At 39.6% G+C, this 23,493-nt stretch overlaps 1 protein-coding gene across 1 annotated transcript; it reads left to right on the top strand.

Annotated features, from left to right (window-relative positions):
* Positions 1-17,323: 17,323 nt before the first annotated feature.
* Positions 17,324-18,623, top strand: LOC145063133 (E3 ubiquitin-protein ligase RMA1H1-like). Its single transcript, XM_079010726.1, has 2 exons — positions 17,324-17,460; positions 17,729-18,623. The coding sequence occupies exon 2, from the start codon at positions 17,755-17,757 to the stop codon at positions 18,349-18,351; it is 597 nt and encodes a 198-aa protein (XP_078866852.1). The 5' UTR covers positions 17,324-17,460; positions 17,729-17,754; the 3' UTR covers positions 18,352-18,623.
* The last annotated feature ends 4,870 nt before the right edge of the window (positions 18,624-23,493 follow it).

Here is a 23,493-nt window from a genome sequence, read left to right as displayed (position 1 = left end):
AATAAAATAAAACAAATATCCCCACCCTTCCCCTTCCATTTCCCAAGCTCCAAAATTTTCACAGATAATCCCCTACCACCTATCACCGCTAATGCCTTCGGTACCACTATTTATCACCACCAACACCTCCTATAACCAAACCATAATCTGAAAACCTTACACATGCCTTCTTCCTCGATCTGAAACCCTAGATGGAAATCGATATGAACATGTGTGAAGAAGGATATCGATTTGAACATATTTCGATGCCTTTTTCCTCAATCTGAACCTTGCACCTACCTTCTTCTCTGATCTTTATATGTGTCAACGACTTCTTCATCGATCTCGAAACCCTAGCTAATTGAGAACAGTGATGACACACAGGTGAAGAAGACGAGCACCGGATTCCAGAATTGGTGATGGTTTCGCTGGAGAAAAGAACCGATCTAAATGACCTTGCGACTATGATTTCGCTAGAGAAACACAATAGATCGGAATGAACCAAATCTTTAGAAAGAGGATCACAACCCTTTATCTTCTCTCAAGACTTCCAACGCTGGTTTCACTGATTCTATCATGTCTTCATCGTTTTTATCATATTTTTGTCATTTGAAATCATCCTCAATATCCTACTCGATGGTATGAAACCATCCTCATCGGATATCTTAGATCCGGGATGAGAGAGTATCAGAGTTGAGAAGAATGTGTATCTGATTGGAGAAGAAGGAAGGTGAGGAGAGAGATGCAGTGGTTTTGAAAGACGAAAATGGTGGTGAATGGTACTCCAGCGATGTTATTGGGCAGTTCTCTAGTGATGGTGGTGATCGGTGCTCCGGTGGTGGTGGTGGTCGATGCTCCGGTGGTGGTGGAAAGGAATGGTGGTCTTAGTGATTAATTTGTGAGCTGATAATGGAAGGTTGGGTGGGATGGAAATGAAATTTATTTTTTTTATTTTTTTAAAATACAAAATAAATCATAATTAAATTAAATAGAAAATAATAAGGGTAATATAGTAATTTTATGCCTGGTAAAGGATGCAACATACAATTTTAAACTAACGAGGGATGAAGCATACAACTTTTAACCAAACGAGAGACGGTTCAAGTTAATTTTTGAAAATAGGGACTAAACACGCTTTCTGACATGTGCACGAGAGACGATCGGTGTAATTTACCCCTCAATCAAATAATCATCTATTAAACAACCCTAAATCCTATTCTATATAATGTCCATTCCTTTTTATATTAAATTTGATATTTTATCATTTTGTTACTTTGACTATTTAACCGGTCAATCAGTTGTCTGAAGATGTATCGGTTTTTGATGATATGACATTTTAACATGTCATTTTGAGGTATCAAAGTTGATAAAAAGTGTTACAATTTTGACACTAAGTTTTTTTATTCGATTTTGACATTCCATTTTTTGTTCCAAATTGAATATCGTTTTTGCTAATTTTGTTCAATGTTAACATTCCATTTTTTGTTCAAAACCGAACATCATTTTTCAATTTTGTTCAGTTTTAATGATGTGACACTTCATTTTTTTTGTACAAAATCGAACATCATTTTATTTTGTTCCATTTAAAACTGAGAAATAACTTTTTTTACATTTGAAACCGTACAGATACTGTAGGTCACTAATTTGTCTGTGTATCAATCAGATCCGTTTGATGGTGCGGAATCCCAATCAAACGGTTGATGTCAGATCAAATAGAAGAGAAGGAAAAGAAGAATATTAAGAATCTTGATTGTATTGATGATATGAATGAAATTCCTTACAATAGATTCTCTCACACAATATGCTCCCTCTTCCCCTCTCTCTCTCTCTTGGTCGTACAATCTCTAGGGTTTATCAATCTCTACTCCTCACCCTAACACCTATATTTATACTTGGAAAACATGGGCCGGATAACATGGGTAAATGGGTTTACGGCCGTAAACTCAACCGTAAACATGACCGTAAACTCCAAAGTTATTACAGAAAAATACAATTGCCCAGAAAAGCAAAGTATAAACCATATTTTGACCCAACAATCTCCCCCTTGGTTTATAGCTTTCTTTTCTTAATTGACCCAACAAGCTCCCCCTAAAAAGTAGCTGACTTTTCTTGTTAATCTTCATTGAGAGCTTGGCTTCAGCATTAATCTTCAAATTCTTCACGACTTCAAGATGAACTTGATGAATCTTCAATGAATGACTTCATCTTGAGCACTTGAGCTATTCTTCAAGATTTGGAATTGAACGCACATTAGGTGAGGATGCTTGATGTACTGATTCTTGAAAGATAGCGCTTTCATCTTGAGAATCTTCAGAGAGAACATCAGAGAGAAAAATCTTCTGGATCACTTCAGCAGGTACAACGATAGCAGTAGACCGATTGAAGAGGCTTCAATGCAATCCGTCACATATTCTTCAATTTCAGCTTCACCTTGCTTCTAGGGTTGAAAGATTGAATGTCGAAAAAATAATCTTCATTTCTTGCTCCTTCGAATGCGAATTCTTCGATGCTCACGGACGAGGCTTTGGCTCAAAAATCTTCAACACAAACTCCATGAGTCTTATCTTTACCTGAAATCATTTTTCAAGACAAAACAAAACTAAAAGAAAACTTAGAACAAAAGTAAAACAAAAATAACACTATTTTTGATTTTTGTTTGTTTTTTTATTTTATTTTTAATTCTCCCCTTTTATTTAAATTAGAAGAACACTATGAACAAACTCAACAAAAACAAAAATAATAGCTAACTTTAAGAGTGATTTGGGATCAAAGTTGTTGGACAGTCTTATTCCACTTGTCGGTACCCTTATCTTCACATCTTCGTCTGATCGATCGCCAGTATTGTGGTCCACTTAAACACGAAAAATTTGTGACAATTTTGGACAATTTACCAATGACATGATACATGTATATATCTAATTATAACTTTATTATCATGATTGGCCCTAATTCTTAAATAAATTTTTCTTATGACCATTTAACTGACTACAACCAGGGATATTGTTGTCCACCTAAATCAAGCAGCGAGATCTATAGACAATTTGTATGTGTTCAATTTTAAGTGTACTAGAACGTGTTTCCCGCTTCCTGATATGCCCCAGCCATCAAGAACTTCCAGAGTACTCCTTACACCAGGTGAGTAGACAACCATTCAGAGAGAGGATAGATTCAGAATTCTATTACTTATTATTTCAGAGGGGTTGAGAAGTAGAAGGTTGCATATGTTGTGTACCAGGTTGGATTAGAAGTCACGCAAAGGAGACAAAATATGGCTAACATATGAGAGGAATTTCATATATATAACCTGCAGAGAAATAGAGTTGCATATGTTGTGTACCAGGTCGGATTGGAAGTCACGCAAAGGAGACAACATATGACTAACAGACAGAAAGAAAGAAAATGATATTCTACAGACCTAATTTATCGTAATTTACCAGTCGCCCCATCCAACCGGAATTAAGGACAAAATCCGCACATCGAGGAAAAGTGAATCCACAGTTCTAGATACGGGTTATTTAATGTGACCGGTAGATTCCCATTTATATCTCCCTGCTCAACCTATCCGAGCGTCGTGAAGTCAGGTTAAACGGATCTAACTAGGTCAAAGTTTTTCAAGTCCTTAAATTCATTAGGTTCAACTTTCCCTAGTCAAGTCCATTTAAAATCTTTCGTGCCTACCAGCGCATCGAAAACAGAGCGTAGACGATTCAACTTAGGTACGTTACGTCGATTCAGATTGCCCGTTATCACTTGCTAATTTCATTTCCCAAAACATCTCCTACAAGCATATTCCATTAACACCATAATTTTGATTTTTTGATTTTCTAATGTTTTTGGATTTTTTTTAAAATTTTAAAATTTTTGTTTTGTTTTTATTTCTCCCCCTAAATTTGTGCATAGGAGAGAAACGAAAGTAAATGCGCAAATTTAAACTATCCTAAAACAAAAATTAGTCTTTAAAGTGAATTAGCTTAAGAAAAACCTAGGAGTATAGAGAAGAAAACGCAAACCGTAATTCACCGATTGAATCTGCATTCAGAAGGTCTGAGAACAGCAAGCATAATCTCAGAACAGATCCAAAAACTCTTCATATCATTTAGCACTAACCCCATTTGTGATCTCTTCCTTTCTTCCTTTCTCGTAAAGGACACATACTCTCAAATAATGTTCTGAGTGTTGTGCAGTTGAGATATGTCTCCTATCATGTGCCTAGAACAGCCACTACCAACAAACCAAAGTCTGATGATATGCCTCCATAGCTGCTCCGACACAGAGCGGGATTAATTGGTCTTTGGAACCCAGTCCATTTTGAAACTGGGTTGACCTTTGTCATCAATGCATGATACTCTCTCCCATGACATATCCTGCTTATCATAAACAGAAGACGATGAAATATTAGAGTCATTAGAAGATTTGGTAGTTTTCACCTTTGGTACCCATCTATATTTGGGTTTAACCCATTTCTTGTTCGATCCGATGGGTGCCTCAGTACTTGCTTTTGAAATGGAAGCCGGACGTTGAGATGAATTTGACTTTGGCTTTACGGGAGCATCTCTAGGATTGGGCTTGTTGGCTGACATTTCCTTCTTGCCCTTGGGATTTAGATTCTTAGCCTTGTGGGATTGATTCTTAGCCTTCTGCGCATTCCAGTCACTATTGTCTGAACGTGACCTGGAAGGGTTTCTTTTGAAGTATCTCCTACTTGGTGCGTTTTTCCATCCTTGTGCGCAGTAGGGAACATATGCACGATTTGGACAGTTTTTGGCAATATGTCCAGGTGTTCCACAGTGAAAACAAGTTTTTTTCTTCACTGTGAAGTTATTTATTCCTGCCCCTGGTGGCGTATCCTTGCCTTGTCTCTTGTTGTTCCCACATGCACACTTGCAGGAGGCACTCTGTTTCGCTGGAATTGGTGGCCTGTATTTACCAATGGCAGGTTGATTAGAAGCAACAGATTTAGAGTTCAAGGGGTCGTTTGTTTGTTCAGAAGAACTCTCCTTGTTCTCATCCTCTGTTACTTTGCCTGCACAAGAAGTAGCATCATTAGTATCTTCAATATTAATAACTCCTCCTGACACAAATCCAGCTCGTTTGCCATATCGAAGATGTGCCTCCCTGTCAATTTCTTCCTGTGTCATTGGGATGGATGTATAGTTATGATTGAAAGGTGGAGGAACACTATCATACCCTAGACTCTTGTTTTGATTTTCTTTGAATTTTAATTGGGTTTCATATAAGGACTCGACTGTCCGACTTGACGCAGTATAATTTTTGAAACTGACATATGTTTTTCCACACTTAATTTTTAAAGCGTCAAGTTCTTCAGTTACAGCAGCAAGTTGTCTCTTAATATAATCATAATTTTCACACTTGTTGCTATACTCTTCCTGAAGTTTCCTAAAGTCCTTGGTTTTTGCTTCTAATTCAGCCTTCAGGGGTTTCTGTCATTTCATGAGTTGATATCCTTCATATCTCAGGTCCTCAACTTCTCTTTTTAATAAATCAATTTGTTCCCGAAAAAATTTAATCGTATCTTCACTAGATAGTGTACATGAAACTTCACATGATTGAGAACCTGAAACTTCATTGACCGAGATGTTTGCAGGACTCATTGTATTTCCACACTTCAAAGCATCAAGTTCTTCAATTACATCAGCAAGACTAAGACAATTGAGATTTTTTGTCTTCTTGATGATAGCCACGTCCATATCCCACGATTTTGGAAGTAAATTCAATAGCTTTTTGTTTATCTCAGATTTAGACAAGAAGATCTCAGCTATATTCATCTCGGTAATAAGTGTAGTAAATCGCTGCAACTGAGTTTCGAGGGTTTCTCCAGGGATATAATCGAAAATGTTGAAATTTTGTCTTAACATATCCTGACGACTCTCTTTTATGTTTTCAACTCCCTCGTGGACCTTAAAATCAATTAAAAAGCACAACTAGAAGCCAAAATCAAACTTAAAAGTCAAACCCTTTGATTATAAAAGTCAACCTTAAAAGTCAAATTTAATAAGTTAAACTGAAAAGTCAAACTTTAAAACTCAAACCTTAAAAGTCAACCTTAAAAGTCAAATTTAAAAAATTAAACTCAAAAGTCAAACTTGAAAGTCAAACCGAAAAACTAAATTTGAAGATTTAAAAATTAAATGAAAAAGTCAAAGTTTAAAGTCAAAGGTCAAACTTGGAAGTCAAAGTCAAAATTTAAAATCAAAATTAAAAAAAAACTATTTTATTATTATTATTAATTAATTAGTTAATTAATTTATATATATATTTTTTATGAAAACAGAATTTAAAAGTAAAGGAAATTTAATTTTTGGGGTTAAAAGTGTTAAAAAGTGAAAGTTGGAATCGACAGGGATGGTTTATGAATTAAATTCGGAAGTAGCATTACATCTAGTAACCTAGAAGAGTTGGAAGGAGCGTTGGTTTATTAGGCAGGAGACCTAGGTTCGAATCCTAGCACCCCCAATTTATGTTTCAATTTTTTGAAGTGCGAATGCGAGAAAGCTGCTTGCGAGGACGAGGTGCGAGCTGCGAGGCCGTAAACCACCGAGGCCGAGGCCACAAACTCCAAGCCGTGAACCTCTTCCCGTAAACCAAGGCCGCGAACTCCTTGGACCGCAATCACCGGCCGCAATCCTTCGGCGACCGTGAATAGATTCCGGCCGCAATTTCCGTTTCAATTTTTTTAAGTGCGAATGCGAGAAAGCTGCTTGCGAGGACGAGGTGCGAGCTGCGAGGCCGTAAACCACCGAGGCCGAGGCCGCAAACTCCAAGCCGTGAACCTCTTCTCGTAAACCGAGGCCGCGAACTCCTTGGACCGCAAACACCGGCCGCAATCCTCCGGCGACCGTGAATAGATTCCGGCCGTGAACTCCGAAACCCTAGCCGCCGGCCGCAAACTCCAACCAAAAACACCGATTTTTCGACTTTGAAGCTCCAAAACTCGATCAAAAACCCTTTTTTATGAAAAACACGAAGAACAAACCCCCTTTATTTTTGCGAGATCTATCCAAAAACGCAAAAATATTTTGAAAATAAGATCAAATAATACCCCAAATCTGACAAAATTGACTGATACAACTTGGCTCTATAACACCCGAGATCAGAAAGGTCAAGAAAAGAAAGGAAAAACCCAAAGTTGAAGAGGGTTGACTCGTCGAGTCCAGGGAGGAACTCGGCGAGTCGGAGCGAGATCCGGGTGTAAAGCAATTGACCGACTCGGCGAGTCAGGTCTGGGTTTGGAAACCCTAATTTCGGGACTTGGTACCCTATTTAAGCATCTTATTCTCTTTCCTAGGGCTCAGTTGCGGCCCTATAGTCCAGAACCAGAAACCCTAAGCCTCCATTGTTGCTCATTCAAGTTTTCTTGCCATTTTGGGTGGTTTGAAGGAAGAAGGCACACATTGGGGATTCAAGAATTGGTAGTAGATCCAGAGTTTGTGAGGTCTTCCAGAGCATTTGAAGGTAATGAGTCGTGACCTTCCCTCTTTTGCATTTAGATCAACCTTTATCATGGGATTTCGGGCTTTTAGGATAAGTTCATGAACCATTTCGAGTTAGAAGCCCAGATCTGAAGTTGCTACTTCAGATCTATGTGTATCTTGGCCTAGAGAATTATAAAGCATCAGTCTATGGGTTGATTGTTGAGCCCTTTTGTCTTAAACCCTAGTTTATGGTGAACGGTGCCTAGATCTCCTTCTCTACACGTAAAGTTTGCAACTTTACGTGGGGAATAGGCTTGGGAAGGGTAGATCTGCAGTATGGAGTCCATGCATGACTCAAAAGTCCTTTGCATGTATGGAGATCTGAATAGACTCGGCGAGTAGCTTGAAGATGAGAAGGAACTCGACGAGTGGGATGAACAGCTCGTCGAGTCGGATGAAGTTAAGCATGAACTCAGCGAGTTGGAAGAACAACTCGACGAGTTGGTTGAAGATTGCCCTGGACTCTGTGAGTCTATTAGTGGACTCGGCGAGTCAGGTCGCGAAACCCCAAACCCTTCGAGTTGAGACTCGAATCAGTGAGTCGGGTGGTGACTCAGCGAGTTGGTCAGGACAGGACTTGGAACTAGTTGGACTCGGCGAGTCATAGACTGACTCGGCGAGTCGAGTCGCGAATAGAAAGACCCTGAGCATATGAACTCGGCGAGTCATTAGGAGGACTCGGCGAGTAGGGTTGACCTGGAAGGTTGACTTTGACCAGGATTTTGACCTTGACCAGAGTTGACCTAGTTGACCTTTGGAGGTCAGTTGGACTAAGTGTTATATGGATATTGACAGCTCGGAGAGCTAGAGGAACAGCGGTTCAGGAGATTGTCGAGTAGCAGCCAGAGGTTTATCAGCAGAGCTCAGCAGTTCAGGTGAGTTTCCTTCCAGTAGAAACGGGTCTAAGGCCTCAATGCCAGCCCGTTTAGCTAGTAGTAGTTTCCAGATTTGATCCGATCCAGTAGTTAGCATGTTTGATGCCTTCGTGGCTCAGAAAGGATTTATGCGTTATGTGAGCCGAGCTACGGCCCGATGTAGTATATGTGTGTTCATGCTAGTGGATATGTTCATGCTATGTTCAGTCAGCTTCGGACTTCGGTCCGATGTAGGGGACAAGGTCCCAGTCAGCTTCGGACTTCGGTCCGATGTAGGGGACAAGGTCCCAGTCAGCTTCGGACTTCGGTCCGATGTAGGGGAGAAGGTCCCAGTCAGCTTCGGACTTTGGTCCGATGTAGGGGACAAGGTCCCAGTCAGCTTCAAACTTCGGTCCGATGTAGGGGGCAAGGCCCCAGTTAGCCCGGACTTCGGTCCGATGCAGTGGGCAAGGCCCAGTATGTGCTTTATATGTTATTGTGTGGCATGTGGTAGATTGAGGGAGCTCACTAAGTTTCGTGCTTACGGTTTTCAGTTTTGGTTTCAGGTACTCGGTTTTCTAAAAAGGAGCTCGGGAAGATTGCAGTGCACACACCATAGTCAGTTAGCCTGGGAACGTTTGACTCTGATAATGATGTTATGTTTTGATTTAATACTCTAGAAATTATGTTATGACTTATGATGCGATTTTTATAAATATGATTTTAGTAATGTTTTAAAAGAAATTTTTAGTCGTGATTTTTGGGTCGTTACAAGTTGGTATCAGAGCCTTGGTTTGAGGGATTCGGACACACTTCCGAGTGTGCCTGAACTCAAACTAAGGAAGTGGTATAGAGTTTTCAAAAGAAAAATCATAGTTACAAAAGGATTTTGAGAAAAGAAAACAATTTTAGAAAAAGTGTAAAGAAAAGAGTTTTAGAAAAAGCAAAAAGAGTTTTGAAAAGAGAAAAGGGTGTGGTGCATGCAATCAGCCGAGCTCAAGTAAGTACTCCCAATTTACCCATACAAGTTATGTTATGATTATCAGTATCAGTTTCAGTATCAGTTGCAGTTTCAGTTTCAGTTCCAGCTTCAGTAGAACAACATGCTAGAATAGGACTAAGGATCTAGGATGATGCCTTATGTGCCTGCTTTATGTGTTCAGCTTGATAAGGATTTCATGCTAGTAATGAGTAGACAGTAGCGGGATAGCCTGTGTAGGTTATGCCTGATAGTATGAGCTTAGCATTGTATGCTAGTGCAGTTTCTTGTTATGAGAATAGTTTTGCCTGAGTATGTTTCCTTTATCCGAATGTTGCTTGCTTTGTGCTTTGTGGGACTTTGAGGATGGGAGTTGGCCATTAGGTGAATACGTCACATCACATGTGATCAGGGTTGAATAATCTCAGAGTGCTGGATTTGGCCCTACTGCGCAGCTCTCGTTTGAGTCTAACCGTTGTAGGGACGAGACTTTTACTCAAAGGATTATTCGAGCCTCATTGCATGTGATGATATTCAGGTGGTGGCTAATTGGCATTACAAGGAGGCCTTCAGCAGCTGAGGACTGGTTGGGTAAAGTCAGAGGTTCCCTAGGGCAAGCCTAGGATGGGAGTAGCAGAGATCAGTAGAAGTGATTTGGTGGAGTTGAGGTAACTCTTGAGGAAAGTGCGGATAGATGTGGAAGGTAGTAGGGGCCCATACTACTGAAAGCAGAGGATCCGTACTTGATTCAAGAGGGGCCAAGACGAAACCAGGGAATGATGGAGTGAGTGAGAAATCCCTCAGCAGTAGTGTGTAAAATGATCAGGAATTGTTATATTTTCAGCATGGTGACATTGCGCGAGCTACCAGTTAGCAGTTCAGGCGTCGAGGAGGGATCTGGCTCGGGCTTTAGAGCCGGGCAGCTTGATGATCAGATGAGGGATTTCATTTCTGCAGAGATCACGCGCAACATCATTGATCAGACTCCAGTGATTTTCGGTTCGGTTAGAGAGGCCATTGTGGAGCTCATGGACCGTCATCTTGAGGCCTTTAAGGCCGGGATAGTTTCAGGACAGTTTGGGGCTCGTCTAAGTCCCGAATCTTATGGAGTTCAGGGATCCATCAGGGAGGGAGATCCCATTTCTAGTTTCTGCCATCAGGGGACAGGAGTGAGTGGGGCACCCTGTCTCCAAGAGAGCCCTCTGTATGATTGGATAGTTGAGGAAGTTTCGCGAGCTATTCGCGAGGATCTGCCCGACATGGTCGTGAGGATCACTGATAGATTGATCGATAGGCTCCAGGATCAGACAACTGTTGTTCAGTCGGCGGGCAGGGAGTCGGAAAGGAAGAGGAAAGCGGATGAGACTCAGGTAGCCTCAGGTTCGGGTAAGAGCCCAAGGGTTCGGATTTGAGGACGAGGAACTATCAGAACCGCAGTCGATGCGGGAAGTGCGGAAGGACGCACATGGGTGCGTGCAGGCGTAGAAATGGTGATGATTTGGGCTGTTTCAGATGCGGTCGAATGGGTCATATCAGCAGGGATTGTACTACTACCATTGCCCAGGGATTTGACCCGATATGTTTCCATTGCGGTCAGAGAGGCCACAAGAAGGCCCACTGTCCGAGTTTGTATACAGCAGGGCAGGTGCCAGCTCCTGCCCCTGGGACTTCGAAAGCCACCAGTGGACATCAGGGCCGGGCAAGGGCGCCTACGGCTCAGAGCCGAGTTTTCCGGTAGATTTCAGCAGGGATTCGAGGAGCACTGAGTAATGGAGGTATGTATCTTTTGCTTTTCTGTCATCTATTATTGTGATATTATTGTTATGTTGCTGCATTGTTATCAGTAAGCTTGAGTGTGGAGGTATTATATTACCTGCTTGTGGTCGAGTTTTATGCCATCTGCATACCTTGGAATTTGAATGGTGAAATGGAGGTCGTTCCCTCTAGATCAGGTTACTTCGGATACAGTAACTGTACCATGTATGTGTATGATGCATTAGTGCTTTACTACTTGCGGAGGGCGTTAGTCGAGTAATGATCAGTTATATTCTCAGTTGTGATAGTTCAGAGTTTTTAGTGGAGTGGCTAGCGGTCAGTAAGAAAGTGGGTTGGGGAGGTGCACCCCAAACGCAGATTCATGAGATGTAGTCCCTAAAGCAATTACAGTTAAGGATCGAAGGGTGCTCAGTTAGATAGCAGGAAGGGTGCGGATCTGGTAAGAGTTAGTTGGAGCGCTAGCAAGGATAAACGTCGGCGGACAGCATATCGCCCTTCTAATGAAAGGAAGGTTGGAAATCCTTTCGACCAGTGAGCAGTAAGGATCTAGTTGAATCCAAGTGGGGGAGAACCCTTCCAAGTATACAAGAATAAGAGCCACGTAGACTCAGAATGATTGCGCGGCCTCTGAAATGATTGTAGCACAGTGATCGATGGATTGAGGAGTTCAGATTTGGGAGTTCGTGGACCTTTCCAGCAGTTAGTTCATGTAATCGAGATGGTTAGAAGCTGGTTGAGAATCCAGGATTGGAGGACCACCTGTAGAGGCTCAAGTGAGTCGGAATGAGGATCCTGAGAACGGTTAGCAAGAGATGTCTTCGTATTGTAGCTAGTGGCAGAGTCAGCATGCAGGATTGCGTAGATTCAGGAGTTGGGAGTATGGAAACTTCCCAACAATAGCTTCTTGTATCCGGATTAGTAGACGGTTGGTTTGGGAACCAAGTCGAAGAGTTCCTCGACGAAGTGCTAAGTATATAAAGGATATAAGATGTCGAGGATGATGCAGTATTCAAAGACTGAGGGCTGTTTTTGAGAAATCAGGATGAGGAATCACTAGCGGGACTAGGGATAGTCAGGATGTCCTCGGGATAGTAGTAGTAGTGTTGTAAGTCTGCGGGGGTAGCCGTAGCATTCACTAGCAGTCAGATAGTAGTAATAGTGTTGTAAGTCTGCGGGGGTAGCCGTAGCATTCACTAGCAGTCAGGTAGTAGTAGTGTTGTAAGTCTGCGGGGGTAGCCGTAGCATTCACTAGCAGTCAGATAGTAGTAGTAGTGTTGTAAGTCTGCGGGGGTAGCCGTAGCATTCACTAGCAGTCAGATAGTAGTAGTAGTGTTGTAAGTTTGCGGGGGTAGCCGTAGCATTCACTAGCAGTCAGGTAGTAGTAGTGTTGTAAGTCTGCGGGGGTAGCCGTAGCATTCACTAGCAGTTAGATAGTAGTAGTAGTGTTGTAAGTCTGCGGGGGTAGCCGTAGCATTCACTAGCAGTCAGGTAGTAGTAGTGTTGTAAGTCTGCGGGGGTAGCCGTAGCATTCACTAGCAGTCAGGTAGTAGTAGTGTTGTAAGTCTGCGGGGGTAGCCGTAGCATTCACTAGCAGTCAGATAGTAGTAGTAGTGTTGTAAGTCTGCGGGGGTAGCTTCACTAGCAGTCAGATAGTAGTAGTGGTGTTGTAAGTCTGCGGGGGTAGCCGTAGTATTCACTAGCAACCGGATAGTATTAGAAAGTTGTAAGTCCGCGAGCGTAGTCGCAGCCTTTATCAGATTGGTAGGTAGCATGAGCGCGTTGTTGGACGCGGGAAAGCAGTAGTACCCACCAGTTCGGGTGCAGTAGTGAGGATATGGGAATCCACGAGTTAGATTCTGGATTTCCCAAATGGTTCAGTTATGGTTAAGTCGGCGATTTGTCAGTAGATCGTCGCCTCAGTTATGAGATCAGAGTAGTAGTGGACCGTTGGGGTTCGGGTATGTTAAGGGCTACCGTCAGTCTGGGAGCCATCATGTTGTTAGTCGTGGAATTGATGATGTCAGGATGTGACGTATGGACCCGATCGGTTGGATCGGAAGGTTGCTTGAGCCACAGTGACAGGATAACTAGTGGAAACTAGTTCCAGAGAAAGATTTCAAACAGAAGTCGTGAGAGCGACTAAGTATGGAGTCCTTTGACTCCACGGTTGAGTTGGAACTCAGTGTTTCAGTCAGATCAGTGTTTCAGGCAGCTCAGTGTTTCAGTCAGATCAGTGTTTCAGGCAACTCAGTGTTTCAGTCAGATCAGTGTTTCAGGCAGCTCATTGTTTGAGCCAGTTCAGTGTTTCAAGCAGCTCAGTGTTTCAGCCAGTTCAGTGATTCAGGCAGCTCAGTGTTTCAGTTAGTTCAGTGTTTCAGGTCGTTCAGCGTTTCAGGCAGTTTAGAGTTTCAGGCATGTTCAGTATTGCAGGCAGTTCAGTGTTTGGAAAGTTTCAGAGTTTTGGACAGTATTAGTATTTGTGTTGGAAGGCAAGTGCTGGCGGTATACTTGGTTGGTTTGGAAATGGCAAGTCCCTCTTAGCAGGATCAGTCGAGCCTTCTGCCAAGTATAAGTGATCTGTAAGGATAGCTAGGCAGGTAGCTTTTCTTTCAGGATGGAAGGCTCGAGTTACTAGGAGTTGAGTAATCAGATGGGATATAAGCAAGCTGGTTCCAGCAGCTTCGTTTCAGTAGTGACCGGCACTGTGAGTGGCTGGAGTGATGGACAAAAAGGGTGTTAGTTTTCCCAGATAGAAAGTTGGAGGCATTTCGCAGGTCAGTTTGCCATAGCAAACTTCGAGGACGAAGTTTAGTTTAAGTGGGGGAGAGTTGTAACACCCGAGATCAGAAAGGTCAAGAAAAGAAAGGAAAAACCCTAAGTTGAAGAAGGTTGACTCGTCGAGTCCAGGGAGGAACTCGGCGAGTCGGAGCGGGATCCGGGTGTAAAGCAATTGACCGACTTGGCGAGTTGGCAAGTGGACTCGGCGAGTCAGGTATGGGTTTGGAAACCCTAATTTCGGGACTTGGTACCATATTTAAGCATCTTATTCTCTTTCCTAGGGCTCAGTTGCGGCCCTATAGTCCAGAACCAGAAACCCTAAGCCTCCATTGTTGCTTATTCAAGTTTTCTTGCCATTTTGGGTGGTTTGAAGGAAGAAGGAAGAAGGCACACATTGGGGATTCAAGAATTGGCAGTAGATCCAGAGTTTGTGAGGTCTTCCAGAGCATTTGAAGGTAATGAGTCGTGACCTTCCCTCTTTTGCATTTAGATCAACCTTTATCATGGGATTTCGGGCTTTTAGGATAAGTTCATGAACCATTTTGAGTTAGAAGCCCAGATCTGAAGTTGCTACTTCAGATCTATGTGTATCTTGGCCTAGAGAATTATAAAGCATCAGTCTATGGGTTGATTGTTGAGCCCTTTTGTCTTAAACCCTAGTTTATGGTGAACGGTGCCTAGATCTCCTTCTCTACACGTAAAGTTTGCAACTTTACGTGGGGAATAGGCTTGGGAAGGGTAGATCTGCAGTATGGAGTCCATGCATGACTCAAAAGTCCTTTGCATGTATGGAGATCTGAATAGACTCGGCGAGTCCTTCGAGTGGACTCGGCGAGTAGCTTGAAGATGAGAAGGAACTCGACGAGTGGGATGAACAGCTCGTCGAGTCGGATGAAGTTAAGCATGAACTCGGCGAGTTGGAAGAACAACTCGACGAGTTGGTTGAAGATTGCCCTGGACTCTGTGAGTCTATTAGTGGACTCGGCGAGTCAGGTCGCGAAACCCCAAACCCTTCGAGTTGAGACTCGAATCAGTGAGTCGGGTGGTGACTCAGCGAGTTGGTCAGGACAGGACTTGGAACTAGTTGGACTCGGCGAGTCATAGACTGACTCGGCGAGTCGAGTCGCGAATAGAAAGACCCTGAGCATATGAACTCGGCGAGTCATTAGGAGGACTCGGCGAGTAGGGTTGACCTGGAAGGTTGACTTTGACCAGGATTTTGACCTTGACCAGAGTTGACCTAGTTGACCTTTGGAGGTCAGTTGGACTAAGTGTTATATGGATATTGACAGCTCGGAGAGCTAGAGGAACAGCGGTTCAGGAGATTGTCGAGTAGCAGCCAGAGGTTTATCAGCAGAGCTCAGCAGTTCAGGTGAGTTTCCTTCCAGTAGAAACGGGTCTAAGGCCTCAATGCCAGCCCGTTTAGCTAGTAGTAGTTTCCAGATTTGATCCGATCCAGTAGTTAGCATGTTTGATGCCTTCGTGGCTCAGACAGGATTTATGCGTTATGTGAGCCGAGCTACGGCCCGATGTAGTATATGTGTGTTCATGCTAGTGGATATGTTCATGCTATGTTCAGTCAGCTTCGGACTTCGGTCCGATGTAGGGGACAAGGTCCCAGTCAGCTTCGGACTTCGGTCCGATGTAGGGGACAAGGTCCCAGCCAGCTTCGGACTTCGGTCCGATGTAGGGGACAAGGTCCCACCCTAACACCTATATTTATACTTGGAGAACATGGGCCGGATAACATGAGCCGTAAATAGGTTTACGGTCGTAATGTGTTTACGGCCGTAAACTCAATCGTAAACATGACCGTAAACTCCAAAGTTATTATAGAAAAATACAATTGCCCAGAAAAGCAAAGTATAAACCATATTTTGACCCAACAGATACATTTTTTTATTTAAAAATCATTTTTTTTGTATAAATACAACACTTTTTACATTCAAACCATAATATTATATATATATATATATATATATATATATATATATATATATATATATATATATATATTAATTATATTTTAACCATATTTTTCATTAACTATTTGGTTATATGACACTGACATGATATGATAACGGAGTAACATAAAACCATATTTGGGATAATCCAAGAAAACTTGATATGAATTTCATGCAAAATCTAAAAGTTAGAAACATAGAATAATTTATTTTGTTTGAAGTTCTTTGTAAGAAGATTTTTGTATAGTAATGTTAAGCAATGAAGAAATATATCTGCAAGAACCAAAAATCATGAATATATACAAGAGACGGTCCCTTAGTAATTAAAACAACTCTCAGATCTTTGTGTTTCCCATATCATATTAGATAACATTATAATATGAATGTAAATTTTTTTATATTTATACAAAAAATGTGGGTTTTAAATGAATAAAATGTATTTATATGATTTAAAATACAAAAAAAAAATTATACGATTTCAAATAAAAAATATCAACATTGGACAAAATTGAAAAAAAAATGATATCGAATTTGAAACAAAAAAAAATGATGTGTCAAAATTGGAATTTTGCTTTTGGAAACTTAATATCAAAACTGAAAGACCTTAGTGTATTTTGTTATTTTTTCACGTCATTAAAAACGATGCTTAATCATGTTATATAAGGATACAACACGGTTAACCAGAGTGATCAGAAATACAAATTGTAACAAATTAATAAATAAAGGGAAAATACCGTAAATAGTCAAAAAAATGGGGGTGTTTTCAAAAAATAGACATAAAAATGGATTTTTCCGGATATAGTCATGCATTCCGCGGAGGTAGCTCTGCGGAATCTACTGTAGCTCCGCGGAATGACAAAATCGTAAATAAATCAATGTATTAAAAAAAAACTAAAGATCCATTCTGCGGAGGTAGTTCCGAGGAATAGATCTCTAGTGTTTTTTTTTTCACATCGATTCTTCGGGGTTTATATTCATTTCCCAAACTAATTATTTTAAAAAAAAGATTATCATACTATTATAATCTTTACTTGAAAATAATTAGCTGGGGAATTAATATAAACCCCGAAGAATCGATGTGAAGAAAAAAAAAACCCTCAAGATCCATTCCGCGGAGATAACGTCATTTCGCGGAGGTCCGCGGAGGGTCCTCCGCGGAATGCATGATTATATCCGGAAAAATCCATTTTTATGTCTATTTTTTGAAAACACCCCTATTTTTTTTTTTGACTATTTACGGTATTTTCCCATAAATAAAATATCAAATTTGAGAAAAAAAATAATAATTTAGATACATTTTGGAACACAGATATTTTTTTTTTGCTTTCTAACAAGGTAACATAATAACACCTACAGCCACAACTCTATCCCACTATATATATATATATATATATATATATATATATATATATATATATATATATATATATATATATATATATATATATATATATATATATATATATATATATATATATATATATATATATATATAGAGTTGGGCGTGTTTTATAAGACCCCCAAAATCCCCCCGCTCTTTCCTCAGTCGCATCTCCTCCCTTTCTCGTTAAAGCTCTAAATTCCGATCAAGTTCCGATTATCCGATAGCTTCTTTTTTGTAACCTTCATATATTCCGGTAATTCCTCCGACTCCTATTTTTATTATACAAACTTTGATTGTGTGCGTTGTTGTTATAAGAAATAGATTCGTACTTGTTCTGTATTTAATTTCAGACATAGGCTACGATTTCTTTTCTTTCGCACAGAAAAGTTGTGGATGATTGTGAGATGAAGTAGACTGAGCTACTTAATCCTTATAAACACAACAATGATCCTATTATGAATGTTGAATTTCATTTATGTATCATGTATTCTATTCTTACTAAATCTCTACCTTTCTTCCAGGACTAAATAATCAAATCAAATTGGCAATGGAATGCGAAAACTATTTCGCCGATGAATTTAAACCCGACAAGTCTTTGCCCTGTTTCGACTGCAGTATCTGTCTCGACTTCGCTAAAGATCCGGTGGTCACTCTATGCGGCCACCTCTATTGCTGGCCGTGTATCTACAAATGGTTATCTTTCCCCACCGATTCCGGCGCTAATCCGCCATGCCCCGTCTGCAAATCCGAAATATCCCACACCTCCGTCGTCCCTCTTTACGGCCGCGGTAAAACATTTTCCGACAACGAACCTGGCGGCAAGACTACAAACACCACCGCCGTTATCCCGCCTCGGCCACACGCCGCCCTCTTATCCCCGCCCAGTTCCGGCCGTCAACCACCGTACGGAAGCTTCAGTGACGGCGTCGATGGTTACAATCCGAATGTATGGATGTACGGAGAAATGATTTACTCTAGGGTGTTTGGGAACTCGCAAAGTTTGTATACGTTTCCGAATTCGTATCATCTGGCTGGGAGTAGTAGCCCTAGGTTACGAAGGCGAGAGTTGCAGGTTGATAGATCTTTGAACAGATTGACTTTTTTTCTCTTTTGCTGTTTCTTCTTGTGCCTTCTCCTTTTCTAGTCCAGGGGCATGTTAGGGATGAGGTAGTTGGTTGCCCTGATTAGGTGAAGATTAATTTAAGAAGAAGTCAATATCTGACGGGTGTATCTCTTGAATCTCATTGAATAAAGAGGCATGTTAGATACACTCTTGAATCTTATTGAATAAGAGTCGGAGGAGCAGAACCAAATTATTGACTATGGTATTAATACATTATACATTATAGTGTTGTATGCTTGGGATTATGTATATTTGAGATTATAGATATAGATTATATATGCTTGTTACTTGTACATATTTACAGACAAAATTGCAAAATTGATCCAAAAATCATGCTTTTGATAAAAAAAGAAGGTTTAATGATGCATCATTAGTGTGATCTTGGATATCTTTAATGATTTGGTCTCTATATACTTAAAATTATTTTATATATTTATAATTTTATTTTATTTTATTTTTGTTTTTTAATTGTTATAATAACTAAATTAATTGATTTAACCTCCTACTAACCTATCTACTCACTCCTTATTATGTAACAAATCAACCCTATTTCTTTCTTTCTCTTCAGTGGTGCTAGATCGCCACCACATGCGGACCACCCTATTAATTGGAGACGCCTCTTTTCGTTGGACCACCCAAATAAGGCGATGTAGATTTGTACCCTTGAAGAAGTAGACCTGAAAACGTTATGTCGATTTTCGTAGATCCGAACCGCTGGCGACGGCGTTGTAACTCGACTTTGCTGGAACCGTATCATTATCTGGTGCCGAAGCAGAAATAGAGAATGAAACCCTAACTCTATGGTAACCCTAACGTCGGCTTGTTGATGACATCTGAAGCGTTTTCATATCTGCGTAAGTGTGTGTGAGAAGAGGGGGATACGTTGTTCTGGAGAAGAGGGCAATTTTATGGAGAGGGTTTTCAGGCTGATGACGTTCTAGCGCAAAGGGTACTGTCGTCTTTCAGATCTCCATGTCATCTTTCAGATCTGGAAGCCGTCACCGGATGAAGTTAGGCTTTGCAAACCCTAGACCACCTAGGACATCGAGAGAGAGAGAGAGAGAGAGAGAGAGGGACGAGAAGGAGGCAACGACAAGGAAACCCTAACACTTGCCTCTGGCAACAATCTATTTGGAGAAGACGAAGGACGTTGCAGGTGGGGTTTTCGGCAAAACACAAGCAAATCTTGACTTACCATTGGTACTAATGGTGGAATAAATGTGTGGAGATGTTGGTGGTCCTCAGCGGTTGTGGTCCGACACATGGTTGTGTTTGACAACAATGTGTGTGTGACAGAGAGAGATAGAGATAGATAGATAGAGAGAGAGAGAGAGAAAGATAAATATGAATTCAATGTCTTTAAGGTGTTGTATATTTTTTGAAACAAAAATTCATGAACTCTACGGACCACCTCTGCAATAAGCCAACACTCTACAGCAGAAGAGGTGGACCAAACGTCTGCAGCTTGTAATAAGAAGCATGTTTGTTTTTTAACATTTGCAGACTGTTGATGTAAACTGAAATTTAAATAAACTGAAAATAGTTCTCAACACCGAAATTTTAATAATTATAGTCTTAAAACATTGAAAGAATACTAAAAAGAACATATAAAAAAATAAAATGTAAAATTTCTAAAAACAATCTAAAAAAATATAAAAGAAGTTATCAGTTTTATTCTAGAAAAAATCTTATTTTAAAAAACATAAAAAAAATAATAAAAAATTAAGAAAATATTGCAAACGATGTCTACAAAGTTCATAAAAGAATTACACATGTTAAAAAAGATGCAACTGAAACTGAAAATATTATTAACAGAAACAGTAAAAAAAAATTAAAAAATCAAAGTTTATTTTAAAAAAAATCAAGTTATAAAAAATTGTGGAAACTATTAAAAGAAATTGTATCAAATCCGTAAATCAAAGTTTAAAAAAACCAAAGTTTAAGAAACCAAAATTCTAAAAAAAATCACTTGGAAAAAATGAAAGCTGAAAAGGTTTGAAAAGACAAGTCAAGTGTTGCACCGCACATAACAAGCGCAAAAGTTTTGTAGTCTAAAGCCTTCCAAAAAACAAACTACCGGGAAAGGGCAAGTGTAACACTCTGTTTGGATCATTCTGTATTTCAAGGCTCATGGGCTGTAAATGGATTATGTGAAGGATTTGGTGCTTCGATAAAGTAAAGTTTAGGCCTTATTGAAGGTCAACAAGTTTGGTTGTGAGATCTAAGTCTTTGAATTGTGAATGGGAACCAAGGGTGAACTGGGGGAAGATGGGTGTCAAAATGCTTGCAAGGTTTATAATTTTGAGTTTGAATTGTCTTAAGCAAAATTTAACAATATAGGGTTGTAGAGCTTTTCAAGACCTTTCCATGGATATAAATAACGCCGAAATCGGAGTTGGAACGAAAAAGTTATGGTCGTTTGGAGTTTAAATGAAATACAGACTTTATACAGTACGTTGAGCGTAGCTAATTACGATGGGCGTAATTACTAATGGTGCAAACCCTAATTTTTCGGGCTTGAGCCATATTTAAGCAACTTAACTCTTGGAAACTCTCTCCATATTTAGCCTCCATCCTCTCCACAGCTTCATCTCGAAACCCTAACCCCATTTGTAAAGATTTTGAGCTTCGTGAGTGTTTATTGGGTGTTTTGAGTAAATCTTGAAGAAGAAGAAGTCCACCATTGAAGCTTGGTGAAGCTCAAGCTTGTGGATTTAGAGCCTAAATTGCTTTTCTCAACTCCAGAAGGTATAAAGCTTGAATGTTGATGATGCATTTGTTAGATCTAGCTAGTTTTGGGTTTTATGATCTCTTTGCTCACTTTAGTGCATAAAGTTTAGACCTTGAAAATTTGTGAGCTTGTTATGGATAAAGTTGGAAACTTTATCCAACTTTATCCATCTAAACATCATTTTAATTCAGATATGAAGGTTGGAGACTTGGACTTAATAGATTCAGTTGAGAAAGATGCATTTTTGGTCCCTTTTAGACTTAAAGACTATATCTTGATTGTTTGGACCATCATAATGGATAAAGATGGAAACTTTATCCATTATGGAGCTATTAGGAGTCATAAAAATGTGACCTTGGTCCATAGTTTTCCTACATGCATCGTCTTGGATGTCTTAATAAGTTAAGAAGTTAGGGTTTTTTGATGTTGAAGACTTAATAGACATGCAAGACCATAAAGTTGGAAACTTTATGGTTAAGGACATCATTTGCGTGTACGTGGTCAGCCCCTCGACTTCTGGTCAAGACGTAGTACGCCCCGCGTACGTGTTGAGTACGCCCAACATACTCAACTGAGTTGACCCGATCGACTCAGTTGACTTTTGAATCTGACCATGATTTTGACCTATGGGCATTTTAGGTAATTTGATTTATAGTTTGAGATTTGGGACCCTGTTAATTGTATAAGTGACCGGTAGAGATAGTTTTTAGAGCAATGATCCGTACAGCTATTGTTTTAGACTGTAAGGTGAGTCTTCTCACCGTATCTATGGGTCGAAGGCACCAATGTCGACCCATTATTGTGTTATTTAGGATGATAGGTTTTATATGGCTTATATGAGTTTGTATGATGGGTTGAAATAAACCCCAGGGCGGGGCCCACTATTGTATGTTCGGGTTGAAATAGACCCCAGGGCGGGGCCTACTATTGTATGATTGGGTTGAAAGATACCCCAAGGCGGGGACCATATATGTTGATCGGGTTGAAAAACACCCCAGGGCTGGGCCCATATATGTGTATTGGGTTGGAATATACCCCAAGGTTAAGCCCAATTGTATGATTGGTATGTGGTACTTCGGGGAGCTCACTAAGCTTATAGTTTATGTTTATGGTTCCAGGTATTTCCGTTTCCAAAAGGAAGAGTCTGGCTTGTTCGCACTGCATCCCCTGAATATTTATTCCGCAATGAGTGTTTATGATTACTCCGATGTTGTGAGAATGTTTTTACTCTGATCGTCTTTTGGGATGATGAATGAATGGTTTTGATTTAATTAAAATAAAAAATTTTACTCGATATTTTTGAGACGTTACATGATAAGTGTTGCGTGTGTGCTGCGCCGCACATCAAAAAATGATCTCAAGAATATATATATATATATATATATATATTTTTTAAACAACGCCTAAGTATAACCAGTGGATGCCTTAGTAGGTGGCGGGGTGGGTGTGACTTGGGAAGACCGGAATAGGTGAGATTGTTTTTACTAAAAATAAAAAATAAAAGAAATTAAAAAGGATTTACTTAAGAGCATGTTTTTTGTTTTTGGTTGGATAAAACCATACAAAATACTAATCATAAAAGCTAAAATCACACACCAAATAAGATATCAAAATTAGACGAACAATGCATCATTAATTTTTTTCAGACTAAAACCACTGTTTTTTGACAACCACATGGACAATTTTTACAATTTTGTCTATATAATATATTTGATGTTTTATCATTTTTATTATGTTATAAAGTGATGAATATTGTGTTAATTTTGTTATTACGCAATCCATATCATATCTAATAAGTGGTGTCTCTAATAAGCTCCCAACAACCAAACTAAAAGAAGATTTTTATATGTAGTTAAATATAACAAATTAAGTATCCATATCTACCAAATGCACCTAGACGACATACATATACCGACACTATGAAAACAAAGATGCATAGTTTGGTCATGTGCTTTAATCAATCATAATCTTTAATCCATTTATTTTTGGATGGAATAAGATTCGTTTCATTTTTGTCTCCATTATAGAACAAGTAAAAGTGTAAAACCATTATATATATATATATATATATATATATATATATATATATATATATATATATATATATATATATATATATATATATATATATATATATATATATATATATATATATATATATATATATATATATATATATATATATATATATGAGCATCCAAAAACACATACATGGCCCGCTAAATTCAGTTTGTATTTGTTTAGTTGGATAAGTTTCAAACTTGAGATTTCTTGTTAGTTTTTGTTAGTTCTGCATGGTTTAAGTTTAACTTGTATATAGTATCGTCATTTTGTTCATTTATTTCAATTTAGGCAAAGCATTATGATACCTAGGTTATCTATTTTGTGATCAATGATGCTCTTTGTTTTTTTTTTTTCTACTATTTTTTTTC

This window comes from Lactuca serriola, chromosome 7 (genome assembly GCF_051521515.1).
Source record: "Lactuca serriola cultivar US96UC23 chromosome 7, Lser_US96UC23_V15, whole genome shotgun sequence".
NCBI lineage: Eukaryota > Viridiplantae > Streptophyta > Magnoliopsida > Asterales > Asteraceae > Lactuca > Lactuca serriola.
This window is presented reverse-complemented; position numbering and strand designations above follow the sequence as displayed.

Coding starts and splice junctions, on each gene's coding strand:
- LOC145063133 (XM_079010726.1), top strand. CDS start 17,755: ATGGAATGCGAAAACTATTTCGCCGATGAATTTAAACCCGACAAGTCT.